Genomic DNA, 21,964 nt, shown 5'->3' on the forward strand with positions numbered 1-21,964 from the left:
ATTCCCATTCCAGTTCCCAGTCCCATTCCCGTTCCCGTTCCCGTTCCCATTCCCGTTCCCATTCCCGTTCCCGTTCCCAGTCCCGTTCCCGCTGTTCCCACCTGCGCTCTCTCGGCCACGCTGATCCGCACCCGTTTCCCGTTGAGCAGCACCGGCGCCGTCTCCCCAAACTTGACGGCGGCGATCACGGCCTCCTTGTAGTTCATCTCCAGGTAGGCCTGGAGGAAACACAGAGATATCCCAGAATTCCCAAAATTCCCAGAATTCCCAAAATTCCTGGAATTCCAGGGGGTTGGGGGGGGTTCTGGGGGAATTGGGGTCAGGGGGAGGTGAGGGAGGGAAATCCGGCCGGGATCGGGAATTGCAGGGGGGATCCAAGAGTGGAGGGGAAAGGGAAGGGAGAGAAGGGAAAGGGAATAAGGAGGAAAGGGAAGGGGAAAAAGGGGAAAAAAGGGGAGGGAAAGGAGAGGAAAAAAGAAAACAAAAAGGAAAACAAAAAGAAAAAAAGGGGGAAGGGAAAGGAAAAAAGGGTGAAAAGGGGAAAAAAGGGGGGGATAAAAGAGGGGGAAAAGGGGGAATAAAAGCGGGGGGAAAAGGGGAAAAAGGGGGGGGGGAGGGAAGGAAGGGGAGAAAGGTAAAAGGAAGGGAAAATGGGAAAAAAAGGAAAATAAAGGGAGAACAAAGGGAAAAAAGGAAAGGAAAGGAAAGGAAAGGAAAGGAAAGGAAAGGAAAGGAAAGGAAAGGAAAGGAAAGGAAAGGAAAGGAAAGGAAAGGAAAGGAAAGGAAAGGAAAGGAAAGGAAAGGAAAGGAAAGGAAAGGAAAGGAAAGGAAAGGAAAGGAAGGAATACAGAGGAAAAGGGAAAAAGGAGATTAAAAGAAGGGAGAAAGGGAAAAAGGGGAGGGAAAGGGAGGAAAAAGAAGAAGGAAAAGGAAAATAAAGGGAGAACAAAGGGAAACAAGAGGGAAGGGGGAAAGAGAAAAAAGGGAAGGGGGAAAATGGGAGAAAAATTGGGGGAAAAGGGAAAAGGGGAGGGAAGGGGAGGGAAGGGGAGGGAAGGGAAGGGAAGGGAAGGGAAGGGAAGGGAAGGGAAGGGAAGGGAAGGGAAGGGAAGGGAAGGGAAGGGAAGGGAAGGGAAGGGAAGGGAAGGGAAGGGAAGGGAAGGGAAGGGAAGGAAAAGAGGGAAGGGGAATACAGAGGAAAAGGGAAAGGGAAAAGCAAAAAAGGAGATTAAAAAAAGGGAGGAAAGGGAAAAGGGAAAGGGAAAAGAAAAGAAGAGAAGGAAGGAAAATAAAGGGGGGGAAGGGAGGAAAAAAGAGGGAAGAATGGAGAAAAGATGAAGGGAAAAGAGAGAAAAAAGGGAATGGGAAGGGGGAAAAAGGGAAGGAAAAAAAAACCCCATCGATAAAATCCCAGAACTCTGAGTGGGAACAGCCCTGAACTCCCCAGTCCCAGCCCATCCCAGACAGGGAATTTTGACCCCAATTCCCAACCCCAACTCCCAATCCCATTTTTGGGGCTGACCTCGTTGCGGGAGCGCAGCACGATGAGGTCGCTGACCTTCCCGAAGGGCTGCACCAACTTCTTGATGTCCTGGTCGGAAAATCCCGAATCGGGCAGGTCCGAGATCTGCAGCACCGTGCCACAGCTCAGCAGCTCCTCCCTGAGCAGCTGCAAAACAACAGCACCCACAGCATTCCCAACAATCCCATGGAACGCCCAGAGCATTCCCAACAATCCCCAATCCCATGGAACACCCAGAGAATTCCCAACAATCCCATGGAACACCCAGAGAATTCCCAACAATCTCATGGAACACCCAGAGCATTCCCAACCATCCCATGGAACACCCAGAGAATTCCCAACAATCCCCATGGAAGACCCAGAGAATTCCCAACAATCCCAAATCCCATGGAACACCCAGAGCATTCCCAACAATCCACGGAACACCCAGAGAATTCCCGACAATCCCATGGAACACCCAGAGCATTCCCGACAATCCCATGGAACACCCAGAGCATTCCCAACAATCCCATGGAACACCCAGAGAATTCCCAACAATCCCATGGAACACCCAGAGAATTCCCAACCATCCCATGGAACACCCAGAGAATTCCCAACAATCCCATGGAACACCCAGAGAATTCCCAACCATCCCATGGAACACCCAGAGAATTCCCAACCATCCCATGGAACACCCAGAGAATTCCCGACAATCCCATGGAACACCCAGAGCATTCCCAATAATCCCAACAATCCCCATGGAACACCCAGAGAATTCCCAACAATCCCATGGAAGGCCCAGAGAATTCCCAACAATCCCATGGAACACCCAGAGAATTCCCAACAATCCCCCAAACCCCAGGAATTCCCAAACTCCAGAAATTCCCAAATATCCCCCCAAACCCCAGAAATCCCACAAACCCCAGGAATTCCCACAACCCCCAAACCCCAGGAATTGCCCCAAACCCCAGGAATTCTCAAATAACCCCCAAAACCCCAGGAATTCCCAAACCCCAAGAGTCGCCCAAACCCTCAAACCCCAGGAACTGCCCCAAACCCCAGGAATTCCCAAATACCCCCAAACCCCAGCAATGCCCCAAACTCCAGAAATTCCCAAATATCCCCCCCAAACCCCAGAAATCCCACAAACCCCAGGAATTCCCACAAACCCCAGGAATTCCCAAACGCTGTGACTCCCCCACCCACCCTGTTGTAGGGCAGACTCTTCCCCGACTCCTCCTCCTCCTCCTCGTGCTGCTGCTCCCTGTCCTTTTTGAGGGTCCCCCCTGTGGCTTCGGGGGCGTCGCTGGGCCCGGCCCCGCCCTCCTTGCGGGGCGTTTTTGGGGTGGCCCGGGAGGGTTTTCGGGGAACCCCGAGGGTTTTCCCGGAGCCCAGGGAATCCTGCAGGGATTTGTGCCTCTGGAACTCGGCCAGGAAGCCCGGGCCCAGCGTGCGCATCACGGCCTCCAGCGCCGCCCGGCGGGCTGTGAGGGAAACGGGATAAAATGGGTTTTTTGGGGAAAAAAATGGGATTTTGGGGATGTTTTTGGGAAAAAAAGGGGATTTGGGGGATTTTTGGGGTGGCCCGGGAGGGTTTGCGGGGAACCCCCAGGGATTTGTGCCTCTGGAACTCGGCCTGGAAGCCCGGGCCCAGCGTGCGCATCACGGCCTCCAGCGCCGCCCGGCGGGCTGTGAGGGAAACGGGAAAAAATGGGGTTTTTGGGAAAAAAATGGAATTTTGGGGATTTTTGGGGGAAAAAAAGGGGATTTGGGGGATTTTTGGGGTGGCCCGGGAGGGTTTGCGGGGAACCCCCAGGGATTTGTGCCTCTGGAACTCGGCCTGGAAGCCCGGGCCCAGCGTGCGCATCACGGCCTCCAGCGCCGCCCGGCAGGCTGTGAGGGAAACGGGAAAAAATGGTTTTTTTGGGGAAAAAAATGGGATTTTGGGGATTGTTTTGGGAAAAAAAGGGAATTTTGGGGAAAATATCAGGTATTTTGGGGATTTTTTTTTAAAAAAAAGGGAATTTTGGGGAAAAAATCGGGAATTTGGGGGATTTTTTGGGGAAAAAATCGGGAATTTTATAGGGATTTTTTTGGAAAAAATCGGGAATTTTGGGGAAAAAATGGACATTTTTGAGGGAAAAATGGGAATTTTGGGGGGATGTTTTAGGGAATTTCGGGAAAAAATAGGATTTTTTTTTGAAAAAATGGGAATTTTAGGGGATTTTTTAGGAATTTTGGAGGGAAAAAAATGGGGGTTTTGGGCAAAAAAATGGGCATTTTTGGGGGGATATTTCAGCGAATTTTGGGAAAAACCTGGGTGTCTTTTTGGAAAAAAATGGGGATTTTTTTGGGGAAAAAAGGGGATTTTGGGGATTTTTTTGGGAAAAAAAGGGAATTTTGGGGAAAAAATCGGGAATTTTATAGGGATTTTTTGGGGAAAAAATCGGGAATTTTGGGAAAAAAATGGACATTTTTGAGGGAAAAATGGGAATTTTGGGGGGATGTTTTAGGGAATTTCGGGAAAAATGGGATTTTTTTTTTTAAAAATGGGAATTTTTGGGGATTTTTTTTGTGGATTTTGGGGAAAAAATAGGAATTTCTTGGGAATTCTTTTGGACATACTTGGGAAAAAATGAGAATTTTCTTGTAATCTTTTTTTTTAATTTTCAGGAAAAAAATGGGAATTTTTTTTTTAATTTTTTGGGAAATAACCCAGGAGTTTTTTTGGGATTTTTTGAGATTTTTTTGGCTACTTTTGGAAAAAAACAGGAATTTTTGGGGATTTTCTTTTGGATTTTGGGGGAAAATCAGGAATTTTTGGGGATTCTGTTGGGAATTTTTTTTTTAATTTTTGGGGAAAAAACCCAGGGAATTTTTTGGGAAAAGCCCTCCAGAGCGGCTTTCCTGGCCAGGAGGGAGAAACAGGAATTGCTGGGGGTTGGGGGAAAATGGGAATTTTTTGGGGAATATTTTGCAGAACTCTGGGAAAAAAATGAGAATTTGGGGGCGATATTTTTGGAAAAACACTGAAATTCTGGGGGATGTTTTTGGAAAAAAGAGAGAATTTTGGGGGGATTTTTGGGAATTTTCAGGAAAAAAGGGGAATTTTGGGGAAAAAAATGGGAATTTTGAGGGGATTGCTTTGGGAATTTTGGGAAAAATTAAGAATTTTAGGGGGTTATGTTAGCAAAAATAGGAATTTTTGAAAAATAATTATGGATTTTTTTTTTTTTTTATATTTTGGGGGAAAAATGGGAATTTTGGGAAATTTATTTTGGAATTTTGGGGAGATTTTTTTTAAATTATGGGAATAAAATGGGAATTTTTAGGGATTTTTTTTTTTTTTTCCAAAAAAATCCCCTGTAATTTATGGGGGAGATTTTTGGGATTTTTTAACAAATTCTTTGTCAATGTTTTGGGAATTTTTTGGGATTTTCCTGGGAATTCTTTGGGAATTTCCTGCTCCTGTCTGAGCCCGCAGTACTTACAAGCTCGGAGCCTTCCTCTAACTCTGCCTTCCTGCGCTGCTGGGGCTGCTTTAATTAGTCCTTAATTAGTCCTTAATTAATGCCCGGCTGCTGCGAGGCTGCGGAGAACCCACAGGTCGGTTATTGGCTGGAGCATTCCCAAGGTTTTGAATTTATCCCTAAAAAAATCCTGGGAATCCCAAAATTCCCTTTGGGGGTGGAAAAAAAAACTGGGAATCCCATTGAGCAATCCCAAAATTCCCATTGGGAATCCCACTGAGCGATCCCAAAATTCCAATTAGGGGTGAAAATTTGGGAATCCCACTGAGCGATCCCAAAATTCCAATTAGGGGTGAAAATTTGGGAATCCCACTGAGCAATCCCAAAATTCCCACTGGGTTTAAAAAGATTTAGGGAATCTCACTGATCATTCCCAAAATTCCAATTAGGGGTAAAGAATCATTGTGAATCCCAAAATTCCCAAAATTCCCATTGGGAATCCCATTGGGCATTCGCAAAATTCCCTTTGGGGTTATACAAAAACATCATGAATCCCACAGAATTCCCAAATTCCCATTGGGGGTGAAGAAAACTTCATCAATGCCACAGAACTCCCAAAACTCCCATTGGGAATCCTACTGAGCATTCCCAAAATTCCCATCGGGAATTTCACTGAGCATTCCCAAAATTCCCATTGGAGGTGAAGAAAACTTCATGAATGCCACAGAACTCCCAAAATTCCCATTGGGAATCCCACTGAGCATTCCCAAAATTCCAATTGAGGATTAAAAAATCATCATGAATCCCACTGAGCATTCCCAAAATTCCCATTGGGAATCCCACTGAGCATTCCCAAAATTCCCATCGGGAATTTCACTGAGCATTCCCAAAATTCCCATTGGGGGTGAAGAAAACTGGGAACGCCACAGAATTCCCAAAATTCCCTTTGTGGGGGTGAAGAAAACTTCATCAATGCCACAGAACTCCCAAAATTCCCACTGGGAATCCCACTGAGCATTCCCAAAATTCCCATTGGGAATCCCACTGAGCAATCCCAAAATTCCCACTGGGAATCCCACTGAGCATTCCCAAAATTCCCACTGGGGGTGAAGAAAACTTTGGGAATTCCATTGAGAATTCCCAAAGTTCCAATTGAGGATTAAAAAATCATCGGGAATTCCACTGAACTTTCCCAAAATTCATCAGGAACCTCACTGAGATTTCCCAAAATTCCCTTTGGGAATCCCAGTGAAGAAAACCTTGGGAACGCCACAGAATTTCCAAAATTCCCACCAGGAATCCCATTGAGCATTCCCAAAATTCCCATCAGGTGTGAAGAAAACTTCGTAAATTGCCGTTAATTCCCAAAATTCCCTTTGTGGGAGGTGAAGAAAACTTTAGGAACACCAGGGAATTCCCTAAATTCCCATGGTGGGGGGGGGTGGAGAAAACTTCGCGAACAGCAGAGAATTCCCAAAATTCCCTTTGTGGGAGGAGGAGGATAAACTTTGGGAATCCCACCCTCCCTGGTGTGTGTGTGTGCTGTGTGTGTGTGTGTGTGTGTGCTGTGTGTGTGTGCTGTGTGTGTGTGTGTGTGTGCTGTGTGTGTGTGTGTGTGCTCTGTGTGTGTGTGTGTGTGTGCTGTGTGTGTGTGTGCTCTGTGTGTGTGTGTGTGTGTGCTGTGTGTGTGCTGTGTGTGTGTGTGCTCTGTGTGTGTGTGTGTGTGTGTGCTGTGTGTGTGTGTGTGTGTGTGCACTGTGTGTGCTGTGTGTGTGCTGTGTGTGTGCTGTGTGTGTGTGTGCTGTGTGTGATGTGTGTGTGTGTGTGTGCTGTGTGTGTGTGTGCTGTGTGTGTGTGTGTGTGCTGTGTGTGTGTGTGTGTGTGCGTGCTGTGTGTGTGTGTGCTGTGTGTGCTGTGTGTGTGTGTGTGTGTGTGTGCTGTGTGTGTGTGTGTGTGCTGTGTGTGTGTGTGTGCTGTGTGTGTGTGTGTGCTGTGTGTGTGTGTGTGTGTGCTGTGTGTGTGTGTGTGCTGTGTGTGTGTGTGCTGTGTGTGTGTGTGTGTGTGTGCTGTGTGTGTGCTGTGTGTGTGTGTGTGCTGTGTGTGCTGTGTGTGCTGTGTGTGTGTGTGTGTGTGTGCTGTGTGTGTGTGTGCTGTGTGTGTGTGTGTATGTGTGTGCTGTGTGTGTGTGTGTGTGTGTGCTCTGTCTGTGTGCTCTGTGTGTGTGTGTGTGCTCTGTGCTGTGTGTGTGCTGTGTGTGTGTGTGCTGTGTGTGTGCACTGTGTGTGCTGTGTGTGTGTGTGCGCTGTGTGTGCTGTGTGTGTGCTGTGTGTGTGTGTGCTGTGTGTGTGTGTGTGTGTGTGCTGTGTGCTGTGTGTGTGTGTGTGTGTGTGCTGTGTGCTGTGTGTGTGTGCTCTGTGTGTGTGTGTGCTGTATGTGTGCGTGTGTGCTGTGTGTGTGTGTGTGCTGTGTGTGTGCTGTGTGTGTGCTGTGTGTGTGTGTGTGTGTGTGTGTGTGCTGTGTGTGTGCTGTGTGTGTGTGTGTGTGTGCTGTGTGTGTGTGTGTGCTGTGTGTGTGTGCTGTGTGTGTGTGTGTGCGCTGTGTGTGTGTGTGTGTGCGCTGTGTGCTCTGTGTGCTGTGTGTGTGCCCGGTGCGTGCAGACCTTCAGAGGAGCGGCTGGGCCGGCTGCAGGCGTGCTCTGAACCCCGTTAATCCCTATCCTCCCCCGGTGCGTGCTGTGTGTGTGCTCTGTGTGTGTGTGCCCAGTGTGTGCTCTGTGTGTGTGTGCTCTGTGTGTGTGTGCCCGGTGTGTGTGTGCCCAGTGTGTGTCTGCCCGGTGTGCGTGTGCCCGGTGTGCGTGTGCCCGGTGTGCGTGCAGACCTTCCGAGGAGCGGCTGGGCCGGCTGCCGCGGGGGCGCTCGGCGCTGTCGGAGCGGCTCCGGTGGGGCCGGGGGCTGCCCCTGGCCAGGCTGCGCGGGCGGGAGCGGGAGCGGGAGCGGGATCGGGGCCGCGGGAGGTGCCGCCCGCCGGGGCTGCGCGAGCGCGGCCGCCGGAGCCGCCCGGGGCTGCGCGAGCGGGAGCGGCGGCGGAGCGAGGAGGAGCTGGGCGGGAGCGGCGGCGGCCGGGAGCGGCGGCGGGACGGGCTGGGCGGGGACAGCGAGCGGCGGCGCGGGGTGCGGTTCTCCTTGCGCTCGGCGCCATGCCTGCGATGGGACAGAGAGAGAGAGACGGGGGTGAGACTGGCGAAAGGGTGATGGGATTGGGGATATGGGATTGGAGAGATGGGGGGCGAGGGATTGTGAGGAAAGGGGTGGGCATGGGGATAAGGGAAACGGGATTGGGGAAATGGGGGATTGAGGAAATGAGATTTGCGGAAATGGGGATTGGGGAAATGGGATTGGGGAAATGGGATTGGGGAAATGGGATTGGGGAAATGGGGATTTGGGGGAAGAAGGAAATGAGAAACAAAATGGGAAACGCTGGACAAATCTGGACTGAACTAGAAAAACTGGGGAAAAACTGATTAAACTGAATATGGGAAAAGGGGGATTTGGGGAAATGGGGGATTGGGGAAAGGGGGGATTGGGGAAAGGGGGATTTGGGGAAATGGGGATTGGGGAAAGGGGGGATTGGGAAAAGGGGGATTTGGGGAAATGGGGGATTGGGAAAATGGGGATTGGGGAAAGGGGGATTGGGAAAATGGGGGATTGGGGAAATGGGGGATTGGGGAAAGGGGGGATTGGGGAAATGGGAGATTGGGGAAATGAGATTTGGGGAAAGGGGGATTTGGGGAAAGGGGGATTTGGGGAAAGGGGGATTGGAGAAATGAGATTTGGGGAAAGGGGGAATGGGAGTATGGGGATTGGGGAAAATGAGGGATTGGGGAAATGAGATTAAGGGAAAGGGGGATTTGGGGAAAGGGGGATTGGGGAAATGGGGATTTGGGGAAATGAGATTTGGGGAAATGGGGGATTGGGGAAATGGGGGATTTGGAGAAATGGGGATTTGGGGAAATGGGAGATTGGGGAAATGGGGGATTGGGGAAAGGGGGATTTGGGGAAATGGGGGAAGTGAGAAACAAAATCGGAAACGCTGGACAGATCTGGAAAAAACAGAAAAACTGGGAAAAAACTGATTAAAAACTGGGAAAAAACTCCCCAAAGAGATTTGGGGAAAGGGGGGATTTTGGAAAAGGGGGATTGGGGAAAAGGAGGATTTGGGGAAAAGTGGGGTTTGGGAAAAGGGGGATTGGGGGAAAAGGGGGGAATAGGGATTGCGGAAATGGGGAAAGGGAGGAAAAGGAGGATTGGGGAAAGGGGGAATTGGGGAAAGAGGGAAATGAGAAACAAAATGGGAAATGCTGGATAAATCTGCAAGAAAATGATTAGAAATTGGGGGAAAACTGGGAGAAAAAAAAACTGGGGGAAAACTCCCCAGACAGATTTGGGGAAAGGGGGAAATGAGATTTCTGGGAAAGGGAAGAAATGAGAAAAATACCAGGAAAATACTGGACAAATCTGGACTAAACTAGAAAAACTGGATAAGACTGGAAAAAATGGTAAAAATTGATTAAGCTGAATATGGGAAACGGGGGATTTGGGAAAAGGGGAAAATGAGATTTGTTTTTTATAAAATTTTATAATAAAAATGTGACCTCGTGGAGAGGGGTTGGAAAGTGCAAACCAGGGAAAAGAAATTGTTAAAATTAATTAATTAATTAATGAGTAATTAGGGGAAGGAATGGAAAGCACAAGGTACCTGCTGGAGGAGTGAGCCTCAGGATTCCACTCGGGATATCTGTCAATGACAAAGGGAAAAATGTCAATGGAAAAGCCAAAATTCCCCAAAAAAGGGGATTTTTCCAGATAAATATTCCTATTTGGGACCCCAAAAGCACCAAATGTTGATTTCTGCTGGGAATATCCCTGGATGGGGTGGGAGGAACCTCAAATCAAACCATTCTAGGAATTTGGAGCCCCTTGGCTCTGGGAGAGCTGGGAATGCTCCCCTGGAGAAAGGAAAATTCCAGGGAATGCTCAGAGTCCCTGCAGGGGCTCCAGGAGAGCTGCAGAGGGACTGGGGACAAGGCCTGCAGGGACAGGAGCCAGGGAATGGCTCCCACTGGGAAAGGGGAGATTGGGCTGAGATCTTGGCAAGGAATTGCTGGCTGGGCTGGAATTGCCAGGGAATTTCCAGGAATTCCCAAGCCCTGGATCCCTGGCAGTGCCCAAGGCCAGGCTGGACATTGGGGCTTGGATCCATCTGGGATAAGGGGAGCTGTCCCTGCCCATGGATGGGCTGGAATTATTGGGATTTAAGGTCCCTCTCCAGCATTCCATGATCCTCAATGGATCCCCAGTGGATCCCAAATGGATCCTCAGCGGATCCCAAACAGATTCCCAGTGACCTCCCAACTGATTACCCAGTGGATGTCCAATGGATTCCAGAGTGGATTCCCAATGGATCCCAAAAGGATTCCACAATGGGTTCCTAGAGAACACCCAGCTGATTCCCAGTGGATCTCAAAAAGATCCCCAGTGGGTCCCCAGTTGATTCACAGTGCATTCACAATGGATTCTCAGTGAATTCTCAGTGAATCCCCAAAATATCCCCAGTGGATTCCCAATGGATCCCAAATGGCTTCCCAGTGGACCCCCAATTGATTCCCAGTGGATCCCCAATGTATCCCAAATGGATCCCACAGTGGATCCATTTGGGACACATTGGGAATCATGGAATGCTGGATTCCTAATGTATCCCACAGTGGATTTCCAATGGATTTCACAGTGGGTTCCCTATGGATTCCCAGTGAATTCCCAACTGATCCCAAATGGATCCCACAGTGCATTCCCAAAAGATCCCAAATGGATTCCCCAGTGGATCTCAAAAATATCCCCAACGGATCCCCAGTGGAATCCCAATGGATCACAAATTGATTCCCCAGTGGATCCCCCAGTGGATCCCAAATGGATTCCACAGTGATTCCCAACATACTCCCAATGGATCCCAAATGGATCCCACAGTGGACTCCAAATTTATTCCAAATGGATTCCACATGGATTCAACAGTGCATTCCAAATGGATCCCGAGTGGATCCCAAGTGAATTCCAAATGAACTACCAACAGACTCCTGGCAGATCCCCAATGGATTCCAAATGGATCCCCCCAGTGCAATCCCAGTGGATCTCCAACTGATTCCCAACTGATTCCCACTGGATCCTCAGTGGATTGCTAATGGATCCCAAATGAATTCCCCCATGGATTCCCAATGGATCCCTAGCAAATCCCCAACTGATTCCCAGTGCATTCCCGATGGATCCTCAGTGGATTCCAAATGGATCCCGAATTGATTCCACAGTCGGTTCCAAATTGATTCCCAGTTGATCCCAAAGCGGATTCCCAATGGAACCCAAATGGATTCAGCAGTGCATTCCCAATGGATGCCCAGTGGGTTCCCTGTAAATCCCCAGTGGATCCCGAGTGAATTCCCAGGGGATTCCCAATGGACTCCCAAGATTCCTGGGAGATCCCCAGTGGATCCCAAATGGATCCCCCAGTGACATCCCAGTGGATCTCCAACAGATTCCCAATTGATTCCCAGTGGATCCCCAGTGTGTCCCAAATGGATCCCACAGCAGATTCCCAATGGACTCCCAACGAATTCCCAGCGGATCTCAAAAAGATCGCCAGTGGATCCCAAAGTAGATTCCAAATTGATTGACATGGGTTCAACAGTGCATTCCCAATGGATCCCTGGCGGATCCCCAATTGCTTCCCACTTGATTCCCGAGTGGATCTCCAATTGATTCCCACTGGGTTTCCAAATTCCCAATGGATCCCCAATTGATTTCCAACGGATCCCTGGCAGATCCCCAACTGATTCCCAGTGGATCCTTAGCAGATCCCCATCAGACCCCCAGTGGATCCCTTACTGTTGGCGCAGCCTGCGGCAGCTCTCGAGGTGGTCGGGGTTGTTCTGGTGCAGGATCCAATCCTGGGGAAAAGAGAACATTGGGAAAAGTGGGATCAGGGTGTGGAAAGCCCGGGATCACCCCAATCCCTCGGGGCTGGGTTTGCACTCTCCAGCCCATCTTTACCTCGGAAAAGTCAAATTCCCATGGAATTCAGGCAGAGGGTTAAAAGCTGATTATCACTGCTCCAGCACAAGAGCCTCAATTAAATTGATTAATTCAATCAATTAATTAAACGAAACTATTACATTAATTAATTAAATCAGTTCATTAAATCAATTAATTCATCAATTAATGAGCGGGATGGCAGCAGCACATGGATCACCAGAGGCTGCTCCAAAATAAATCAGAATTAAAGGGAATGAATCCATGATTTGCTGTCACATCCATGAGCAATTCCAGCTCCCTCCAAACGTGGCATCTCCATATCCAACCTCATTCCCAGCCTGGAATTTCTGCGCCTGGAGCTCTGGAAATGTTCAGTTCCCATCATGTCACAGCTCAAAGGTCACTGCAGAGCCTCAGGATGTTTTCAACGCTCGTTTATCATTAAAATATCAGATAAAAATAGGATTTAATTCCATATAAAAAAAGTCTGGTTTAAATGGGAAAATTGACAGGGAGCTGGGAAAAAAAAAGGAGGCAGTTTTCTATGGAGAAAGGAATATTCCTTGGAAAACTCTGGGATTCTTCAAGGTGGAACATCACCAATGATAATTATTAAATATTCTTGGGAAAAAAAAATCAACTTCCAGTGGCTCTTACAGTGTAAATTCAAATCAAATATGGAATAATTAATATAAAATAATGGATCTGAAGAGTCGGGATGATGGAATAATTCCTACGAGGATAAAGCAGCATTTTCAGCATTCCAAGCTGGTTTTCCCTAATTCCAGACCATCCCTAAGCAATCCCATTCCCAAGGATCCGGATTTTTCCAGGATTGAATTTAACCAGGATAAAAAAAAAAATGCTGCTCCTCAAGGAAAACTTCGCAGGAATGAGAAGGGAATTTGACTCCCAGGATTCCAATTCCATGGTTCCAAGGAGGAGTTTTGGCTCCCAAATCCCTCCAGCTGCTGATCCAAGACTTTTGGGAATCTTCTTCTCCTTGCCAGGTCCTCACCAGCCAAAGCCCTCTGGATTTATGGATTTTCCTCCTTTCTGCCTCATTCCTAACTCTTCCCATTCTTTGGGAATATTCTAGTGTCCACAGAACCCAAAACCTGGATTTATGGATTTTCCTCCTTTTTGCCTCATTCCTAACTCTTCCCACTCTTTGGGAATATTCCACTGTTCATAGAATTCAAAACCCTCTGATTTATGGATTTTCCTCCTTTTTGCCTCATTCCTAACTCTTCCCACTCTTTGTGAATATTCCACTGTCCACAGAATCCAAAACCATCTGGATTTATGGATTTTGCTCCTTTTTGCCTCATTCCTGGCCCTTCCCACTCTTCAGGAATATTCCACTGCCCATGGAACCATCATGGAATGGTTGGGTTGGAAGGGAACCCAAAGATGATCCCAGGTTGCTCCAAGCCCCATCCAACCTGGATTGGGACATTCCGGGGATGGAGCAGCCACGATTTTTCCTGGGATCCAAAGAAATCCTTCCCCTGAAATTACAGGATCCCTTCCCATAAATCCTGGTGAGAAGAAAAATTCCATCTGAACTCCTCCATTCCCACCTTCCCTAATTCCATCCCAACCTCCTCTCGCTCAGGTATCACCACCAAGAAGTCCTGGAAGCAGAAGGAGGTGGAACAAAGTGTCCAAGAAAGGAATTCCAAGTGCAAATCTTCATGGAAAACAGAAAATCCCAAGGATTTCACAAATTCCAGGTCCAAGGAGGCATCAGCCCCAACTTTGAGTGGATTTGGGAAACAAAAGTGGATAAAAATAAGGATAAATCCCATCCCTCGTGCTGGGAATGTTTCAAATCCACTTCATTCCAGATGTGAAGGGACTGAGGATGAAGGAACTGTTATTCCAAGAAATCTGCTCCATCCAAGACGTGAAGTGTTTGGAGAAGGAGGAATCCCACAAATCTCACTTTGTTATTCCTGCAGGACGCAATTCTGAGCTGAAAAGGAAGCTGTTCCATGGAATATCCATAAAATCCTTCAAGATTTTGAGGATTTGGGAAATTAGAATTGAAAGGGAACAGCAGAGGGTCAGACTCCGCCTATCCCAGAGCAGAATTGGGAATTTTGCCCTAAAAACCATCCAGGACACAAAGATTTTTGGGAATACCTGGCCCAAGCATCGATTTTGGTCTCAAATTCTGATTTTAATGCCCCAAAATCCACCTTGGTGTGGCTGCTCCTCACAGCCAGCCCTGAGGATCCCACAGAAATGTTCCTCAGGATCAGAACCCAACCTCTCACCCCGGCCCTTCCTCCCTGAGACCAAAATGAGGCCAAATCTGTCAAATTCTGGTGCTGCCCCAACCCCACCTTCCATGGGCACCTCCACAAATTCCACCATTTTTTCCACAAATTCCCAATATTTTTTGGACCTGCCTGCTTCAAATGATCCATTTTCCATAAAAACCTCTGGATGCAGGTGGGAAACACCAAAACGTGTGGCTTCTAAACCACAAACAAACAAAACCCCCTTGAAATGTATCAGAAATCTGTAAAAATGACATCCAGGGAGATTTTTTTTTCAGGGAAAATTCAGCTCCCAGAGTTTTGGCACAGCCAAGTTGGAGGGATGATGTTGGGATGAATATCCCACATCCAGGTGGGAACTTCTGGGTTTCATATTCCAGTGGTTGGAATTCTCTTCCCATGGGCAACACAGCATGATCAGATCCAAAATGAGTCAATTCAAGAGTAGATTTTAAAAATCCATGGAAAAAGCATGAAAAATCCACAAAGAAAACATAGGGAAAAGGGAGCTCAGGACCAACAGCCTGAACTCAGAATCCATCACTGGAATTTTGGTTTTAGGGTCTTCAAATGTGGGATAGAGAAGGTTTTCCTCATTGGGCACCTTCATCTTCATCCAATGTCAGTTCTGTTATCCCAGAATCCTGGAATGGTTTGGGTTGGAAGGGACCTTAAATCCCTATCCCATTCCTGCTCCTGCCATGGGCAGGGACACCTTCCCCAATCCCAGGTGGATCCAAATCCATCCAGCCTGGCCTTGGGCACTGCCAGGGATCCAGGGGCAGCCACAGCAAATCTGGCAGTTCCAGCCCAGCCCCTGCCCACCCTCCCAGCCAGCAATTCCTTGCCAAGATCCCAGCCCAATCTCCCCTTTCCCAGTGGGAGCCATTCCCTGGCTCCTGTCCCTGCAGGCCTTGTCCTCAGTCCCTCTGCAGCTCTCCTGGAGCCCCTGCAGGGACTCTGAGCATTCCCTGGATTTTTCCCTTCTCCAGGGGAACATTCCCAGCTCTCCCAGCCTGGCTCCAGAGCATCTCCATGGCCTCCTCTGGATTTGCTCCAGCAGCTCCAGGTCCTCCTGGCATTGCTCCAAAGCTGGAGGCAGCTCTGCAGGTGGGGTCTCACCTGGGCAGAATTCCCACCTTTCCTGCTGCCCACGCTGTGGGATCAGCCCAGGACATTTGGAGCTTCCCATCCAGGACACCCCAAGTCCTTCTCCCAGAGCTGCTCCAATCGTTCTCTTCCTATCTTGGATCTGTGCTGGGATTGTCCTGCTCCAGGAGCTCCTGCCCTTGCTGGGCCTCACGAGGTTGGGATGGTCCCACCTCTCCAGGCTGTCCAGGAAAATCCCTCCAGATGTGATCCCAGGGCAGTTCTTGGTGTCACCTTCACTGTGCCAAGGGTGACTGATCCCGGTGTCCTTGTCACCGATGGAGACGTTGAATGGTGCTGACCCCAATCTCAGGGTGGCTGGTCCTACCTGGGTATGGAGCTGGTGACAACTCCAAGCGCCACCATCCATGAAATCCATTTCTCCAGGCCAAGGGCAGCCATGCCACCTGGGACAGCATCAAATGTCTCAAGTCCTTGGGAATCACTGGATCTGGTGGCTCCTCCAACCTGAGGTCCCATCCAGCTCTCACAGGACAGGGAATGGTTGGGAAGATAAATCTTGAATGTCCAGGTCATCTCCAACCACCCAAAACCAACCAGATCTGCTGAACTGCACAGCTGGAATTGAGAGGAATTCTTCAATCTCTGCAATTCAAGATACACCAGTTGCACATTTCCTCATCAAAATTTTATTTTTGGGATTAAACTCCCAAACTCTCATGGTTCTTCTGCACCAGAGCTGGTCCTAGGAGGTCTCCTGTGTCCCTGGGAGACAAAACACCAAACACTTCCCAAAGGAAGGGAATCCAGGCCAGAGCTGAAGGACAGGGAGCAGGTTTGGGGGGCTGCAGTAGGATCAGGATTCCTGGGAACACATCCCAGCCCAGTGCCACCAGGACAAGATCTCACAACCTTTAATCCACCCCAAAACCCTCAGCCAGAGCTGATTTGCCAACAGATTTTTAGTGACAACATTTCCCTGCTTAAACGAGCTAAGAATTCCCATCTCAGTTAATTCCCTTTTCCAAAATTGTTTTTCCCTTTGTTAACACTCCCCACCTTCGTCTTCCTGTTCAATTTTACCCATTTTTATTTAAATTCATCCTTCCCGTCCCACTTCCAGCTGCCCATCTCCCTGGCCCTCAGCACTTCCTGGGGAAAAGGATTTGGGAATCTCTGGGTTTTTCCCTAACAAAGCCGTCCCCATTTTCAGCCAGATTTTTAACTCACAGCAAACAGAGCCTAAAATCTCCAGGATTTTGCCAAATTACAAAAATCCCTCCCCCGCAGCCTCTCCACACTTTGCAATTCAAACACATTAAATAATTATTAATTAATTACTCTGGGTTTTTATATCACGTTCTCCAATATTTTTGATGGATCAAACCTTGGGCTTTTCCAGGAAAACCCACAGCTTCCAAAACATTTTTCATCTCCAAATATCCACCATTTTCTCCCTTTATTTTTTCCTTCAAAGCTCAAACTGTGATTTCCTTCAAGGCTGAGAGCCCGGCGGGATGAATGGACGCATTTTCCGTGTCGCCCCGAGCCAGCCTCTGGGATATTCAGCGTTGTCACACAGAGCAGATTTGGAAGATGAAATTTCAGGTTCTAAATGGGCTCTTTTGTTTTCAGGCAGAGTTTGGAGGAGGAGGAGGGGGGAATGAATACACAGACATCTCACCCACCCCCAGACATGATTTGAGTCCCCCACACACGACATTAAAATTTCACTCCGCTGCTCAAGGTTTGTTTTGTTGTTTGAAACCCGCTGCAAAGTCAAAAAAACATTTCAATACTAAAATAAAAATTAAAATCAACACGTAAAGCAACTCTGAAATGCAACTGGGAGCAGAACACGCCGTTACAATAATTTCTAGCATCATTCCCAACACTCAACCTTGGCGACCAGCATCCCAATCCACAGAATTCCCAGGGCAAACAACCAGCGGCAGGAAAAGGTGCCGAGTACACACGCTTAGGGAATAATCTGGGAAAGCCACTCACCTTCATATGAGTGCATTCAAGGTTACACAGAGAACACAAATGTGGGAATATTCGTGGCGACGTGGCATAGTAGTCATTCATCATGGACGGGGTGGGCAGGCGTTTGCTCTTCTCGGGGAACACGGGCAGCCAGGACGCCTTCACCACCCCGAACGGGGATTTGATGGGCTCCTGTGCTGGAGAGTGGTAGGGTTTGTGGTAGGGTTTGTGTCCCGCCGAGGCCCCGCCGGCGGCGCTGGGCCCAGGATGGGTGCTGGGCCTGGGATGGGTGCTGGGGCCGGGATGGGCGCTGGGCCCGGGATGGGCGCTGGGGCCGGGATGGGCGCTGGGGCCGGGATGGGCGCTGCCGGCGTCGCGCTGCTTCTGCTCGTGCTGGCTGATGGCGGCCAGGAGCCCGGCCGAGAAGGGCGGCGGCGTCAAGGGCGGCAACACGTGCTGGGTCACGGGCGGCTGGACCAGCGGCGGCATCACCGGGGGCAGCATGGGCTGCGGCAGCGGCGTGGGCAGCAGCGCCGGCAGGATGGGTGGCAGCACCGGCGGCATGGGCGGCTGGGACACCGGCTTCACCACCGGCAGTACAGTGGGCGCGGCGCTGCACAGCACCGGCACCTTGGCCGGCGGCTCGGCCGGGAAAAACGACGGAGCGGGCGAGGAGTCGGCGGGAAAGGCCGGCAGCTTGATGAGGTCTTCGGCCGGGAACACGGGGTTGCACGGCACGTTGGGCACATTGGGCGGTGGGACGGCCACCGGCACGCTCTGCTCCCGCTGGAATTCTTCTCTGCTCTCCGCGCTCGAGCTTTCGGGATTGAAGACGCGCGCTTCCAGCGGTTCCTCGGGCAGCGCCTCGGGGTTGTAGGTGCGGATCTCCAACGGGTCCTCGGTGTAGCCGTACTTGCTGGCGTGGCCGTAGTCGATCACTTTGCTCTTGACGGCGGTGCCGCTGCTCTCGCCCACCGGCTCCTCCCCCCGGCTCGGAGCGTGCAGGCCGGGCACGGCGTGGCCCATCTTGCGGATGCGGATCTCCCGCAGGATCCGCGGCATGTTCTCGGGCGTCAGCTGGTCGTCGGGGTAGCGGCTCAGCTCCTCCAGGTCCTCGTTGGACAGCCCAAAGCTCGCTAAAATGCTGGAGGCGCTTTCGGGCGTGTAGCGGTTCTGGGGGTTGGAGTTCTGCTCCAAGACCGGCGCCGGGCCGGGCGGCTTCGGCCCGGCGGTGCCGGTGGGGCAGGGGCCGCCATCCCAGCGAGTGGCACGGGGATCTCCCTTCTGCTCCTGGTGCAGGCCGGTCTTCTCCTTGACTTTCCTGGGATCGGCCCTGTGCAGCGTGACGCGGACGTTGATCCTCTGCGAACCCGTCCACTCCTGCCCCGAGAATCTCTGGGGCGCTCCTTGGGGCGTCGCGGGCGTGGCTTTCCTGGGAGGCCCCGCCGCGCCTCCGGCCCCGAACGCTGCCGGGGGTTTGGTGCCCGCCGGGTTGGGTCCTCTGGGCCTCGGGGGCAAGGTTCCTCTGGGGCTAAACATTGCGTCTTTCAGCAATGCCTGGCGGACGCCAGCGTGGGGAGGCGCCCGCCCGCCGCTGGCAGCCAAGTGCTGGAGAGCCAAGTGGGTCTTAATTTGGGCAAGCTGAAAAGGAGGAGGGCCCAACACAAGGGGGCTGGCAAGGCCAAGGTTCAGGGAATTCACAAGTGGTGCGAAACTTTCCAAGATCAACACAAAGCTGCAAGTTAAAAGACAAGGATTAGATGGGTCATCTTTGGCATCTGCTCACAGCGGCTTCTAGGACGGGGAGAAAAGCAACCCGAGGCACGGAAGCGGGATTTGCACCACAGTTTAAGGCACTCAAAAGTCACAAAAATATAATTTTCTTTCACTGTTTAAAATTTTAAATATAGAGAACAGGTGATTAATCAATTAAACAGCTGATTAACAAGCTTAACCCAACAAATTGGATCTCACAGGGAACACAACCGGTGGTGACACTTGCAACAGCATCGCTTAAAACCTGGCATTTCACTTCTTTGTGACAACAGAATTTGGGTTGAATTACAATTAATAATTTTAGGAGCAGTAAGGCAAAGCGTGAAACCCCCCTGTCGGGAGGGTGACGAGGGATGAGCTGGAAGTGGAACCACTGAGGTGGAGAACTCCAACCAGTTCCAGCTGGGTGGAGCTGAGCCGAGGCCGGAGCGGTTTCCAGGAGGACACTCCCATGAGCGCTCTCATGGGCGAAGAGCAAACCCTGCAAGAATTCACAGGGTGGGACGAGGCTGCAATTCTGTGCGTAGAAAATATCCAATCTCTCCAAGAGCTTAAATAGAAAGGGTTTGAAACAGAGAGAAGTAAAACCGTACAGGAACAACAACAAAAAAATCTCCACACAAAAAGCACCGTGATCAATGGAAGTGGGGCTTGGTTTGGGTGAAATCACTGAGAATTTGGTGCTGCGGGGTGGTAAAAGAAGGTACAAATACAGGGAGAGGAAAATGAAACACCACAGAGCTCTGGAGAGAGAATCACACAAGGCTTTGGGCTGGAAGGGACCTTAAAGCCCATCCCATTCCACCTCCTGCCATTCCCATTCCCACACCTCCCGTTATCCCAGAGTGCCCCAAGCCCTGTCCAAGCAGGTCAGGGATGGAGACTGAGATCAGTGAAACATCAAAGAGCAGCAAAGTCCCTGTGCAGCTCCTCGGGGACCGAGCGAGGACAGCAGGAATTCTGGATTTAGGGCGAAGACAAAGCAGCAGCCACAACATCAGCACGTCCCCAGCTCCATCCCCGTTCCCAACCCCGAACACGGCACTGCCGGAGCAACGCTGCAAAAACTCCCAACCCTGGCCCAGCCCAAACCAGGAAAACTCCAAACCCGGGAATTCCTCATTTCCCCCTTGTCCATCTCTTGTCTCCTGGAAACGAACTCTTCTTGCAGCTTTTCCAGGAGTTTTCCCGGCCGTTCCCGGAGCTCTGCGCTGAGTTCCTGCAGCACCAAGGTTCTCGTCTCTCCGATGCCGTCACGGGGTTTTGTTTTCCAAGCTCGTGGAAGTCGACTCCAGCTGGAAGTTTTTCCACGAGCAGAGGTTCACACTGAGATCACAGCTCAAGGAACAAACCTTACAGGGAATGACCAAACAGAGGTGCAGGACAGCAGGATTTTCCAGCACAATTCCCGGAGTTTGTTCCCATCTGGGTGTGAGGTTTTTTGAGGAATTATTTAATTTGAACCAAGTACAAACTGTTCAGGCTCAGGAGAAATGTGAATCCTATTAATCCTCGCCAAGCAAACAATAACCAGATTCCCACCAGACAGCATTCCCAAAATTCTGGCCTCTCACCCAATATTCCTCCTCCCTCCATAAATTAAATTGGATTTCAACAGGAGCTGCATGTGAAGCCAAGTTTGTTCCAGAGGGCTTCCAAACAAATGTGAACCAACATTCCCCGAGCCACCTCCTGCCTTTCTGATTGTGTTTTCTCCAGAATTCCCAGCACTGGAGGACAAAAATTCCCTCTGAGCCCATCCCTGTGGGAAGCACTTGGAGAAGGAATGCTGTCAAAGCCACCCACCACCAGGACAACCACGAATGGGTCAGCAGAGCAAATCTGAAACACCACCAACCTTAATTCCATGGATCAGGAATCTCCCAAAGGAGGAAAAAACACAGAATTCCCACAGGATGGGTTTTTACCTCTCCAGGTATTTCCAGGTGCTGCATCTCACACGGACAGCTGGGAGCAGGGAAGCTCCCACAGCAGGATCAGGGATAACAACTCACCTCTGACACCTCAGGGATAGAATCCAGGTTGGGAAAGACTTGGAGCAACCTGGTTTATGGAAAATACCCCCATCCATGGCAGGGGGTGGCATTGGATGGGGTTTGAGGTCCCTTCCCACCCAAACTAGTCCGGGATTCTAGGAAGGGCTGCGGACAAGGAGCTCCTGAGCGACCTTTCCAAAGGAAATGCTGGAAATGCTCCTAAGGAAATGCCAAGATGGAGGAAACAATGGTCTGGAGATATCAGGGAGAGCCTCACCTTCCTCCTCCAGGCAGCTTTGTTTGGGAAGTGTCGGAGCCTCGGAGTCGCCGCTGCTGGGACAGGGACACCACAGCAGGGACCGAGCTCTGAGCTGGGGCTGTGGCGACACTGAGTGGAAATCATGGAATGGTTTGGGTGGGAAAAGAGCTTAAATCCCATCCAATCCCATCCCCAGAGCAGGGACACTTCCACTATCCCAGGCTGCTCCAAGCCCCAATGGCCAACCTGGCCTTGGACACTGCCAGGGATCCAGGGACAGCCACAGCAAATCTGGCAATTCCAGCCCAGCCCCTGCCCACCCTCCCAGCCAGCAATTCCTTGCCAAGATCCCAGCCCAATCTCCCCTTTCCCAGTGGGAGCCATTCCCTGGCTCCTGTCCCTGCAGGCCTTGTCCCCAGTCCCTCTGCAGCTCTCCTGGAGCCCCTGCAGGGACTCTGAGCATTCCCTGGATTTTTCCCTTCTCCAGGTGAACATTCCCAG

At 50.3% G+C, this 21,964-nt stretch overlaps 1 protein-coding gene across 1 annotated transcript in view; it reads right to left on the reverse strand.

Moving 5' to 3' along the window:
* ZNF638 (zinc finger protein 638) overlaps positions 1-21,646 on the reverse strand; it is a 54,555-nt gene extending 32,909 nt beyond the window's left edge. Inside the window, exons 1-7 of the mRNA XM_059470099.1 lie at positions 17,453-21,646; positions 11,901-11,962; positions 9,727-9,765; positions 7,849-8,171; positions 2,708-2,985; positions 1,523-1,669; positions 102-218 (exon numbers count right to left, since the gene is read on the reverse strand). Of these exons, the coding sequence (XP_059326082.1) occupies positions 102-218; positions 1,523-1,669; positions 2,708-2,985; positions 7,849-8,171; positions 9,727-9,765; positions 11,901-11,962; positions 17,453-18,970 (2,484 nt within the window). The 5' untranslated portion in view covers positions 18,971-21,646. The remainder of the gene's footprint in view (positions 1-101; positions 219-1,522; positions 1,670-2,707; positions 2,986-7,848; positions 8,172-9,726; positions 9,766-11,900; positions 11,963-17,452) is intronic.
* Positions 21,647-21,964: the final 318 nt, after the last annotated feature.

The sequence above is a fragment of the Ammospiza nelsoni genome, chromosome 4 (genome assembly GCF_027579445.1).
Source record: "Ammospiza nelsoni isolate bAmmNel1 chromosome 4, bAmmNel1.pri, whole genome shotgun sequence".
NCBI classification, from domain to species: domain Eukaryota; kingdom Metazoa; phylum Chordata; class Aves; order Passeriformes; family Passerellidae; genus Ammospiza; species Ammospiza nelsoni.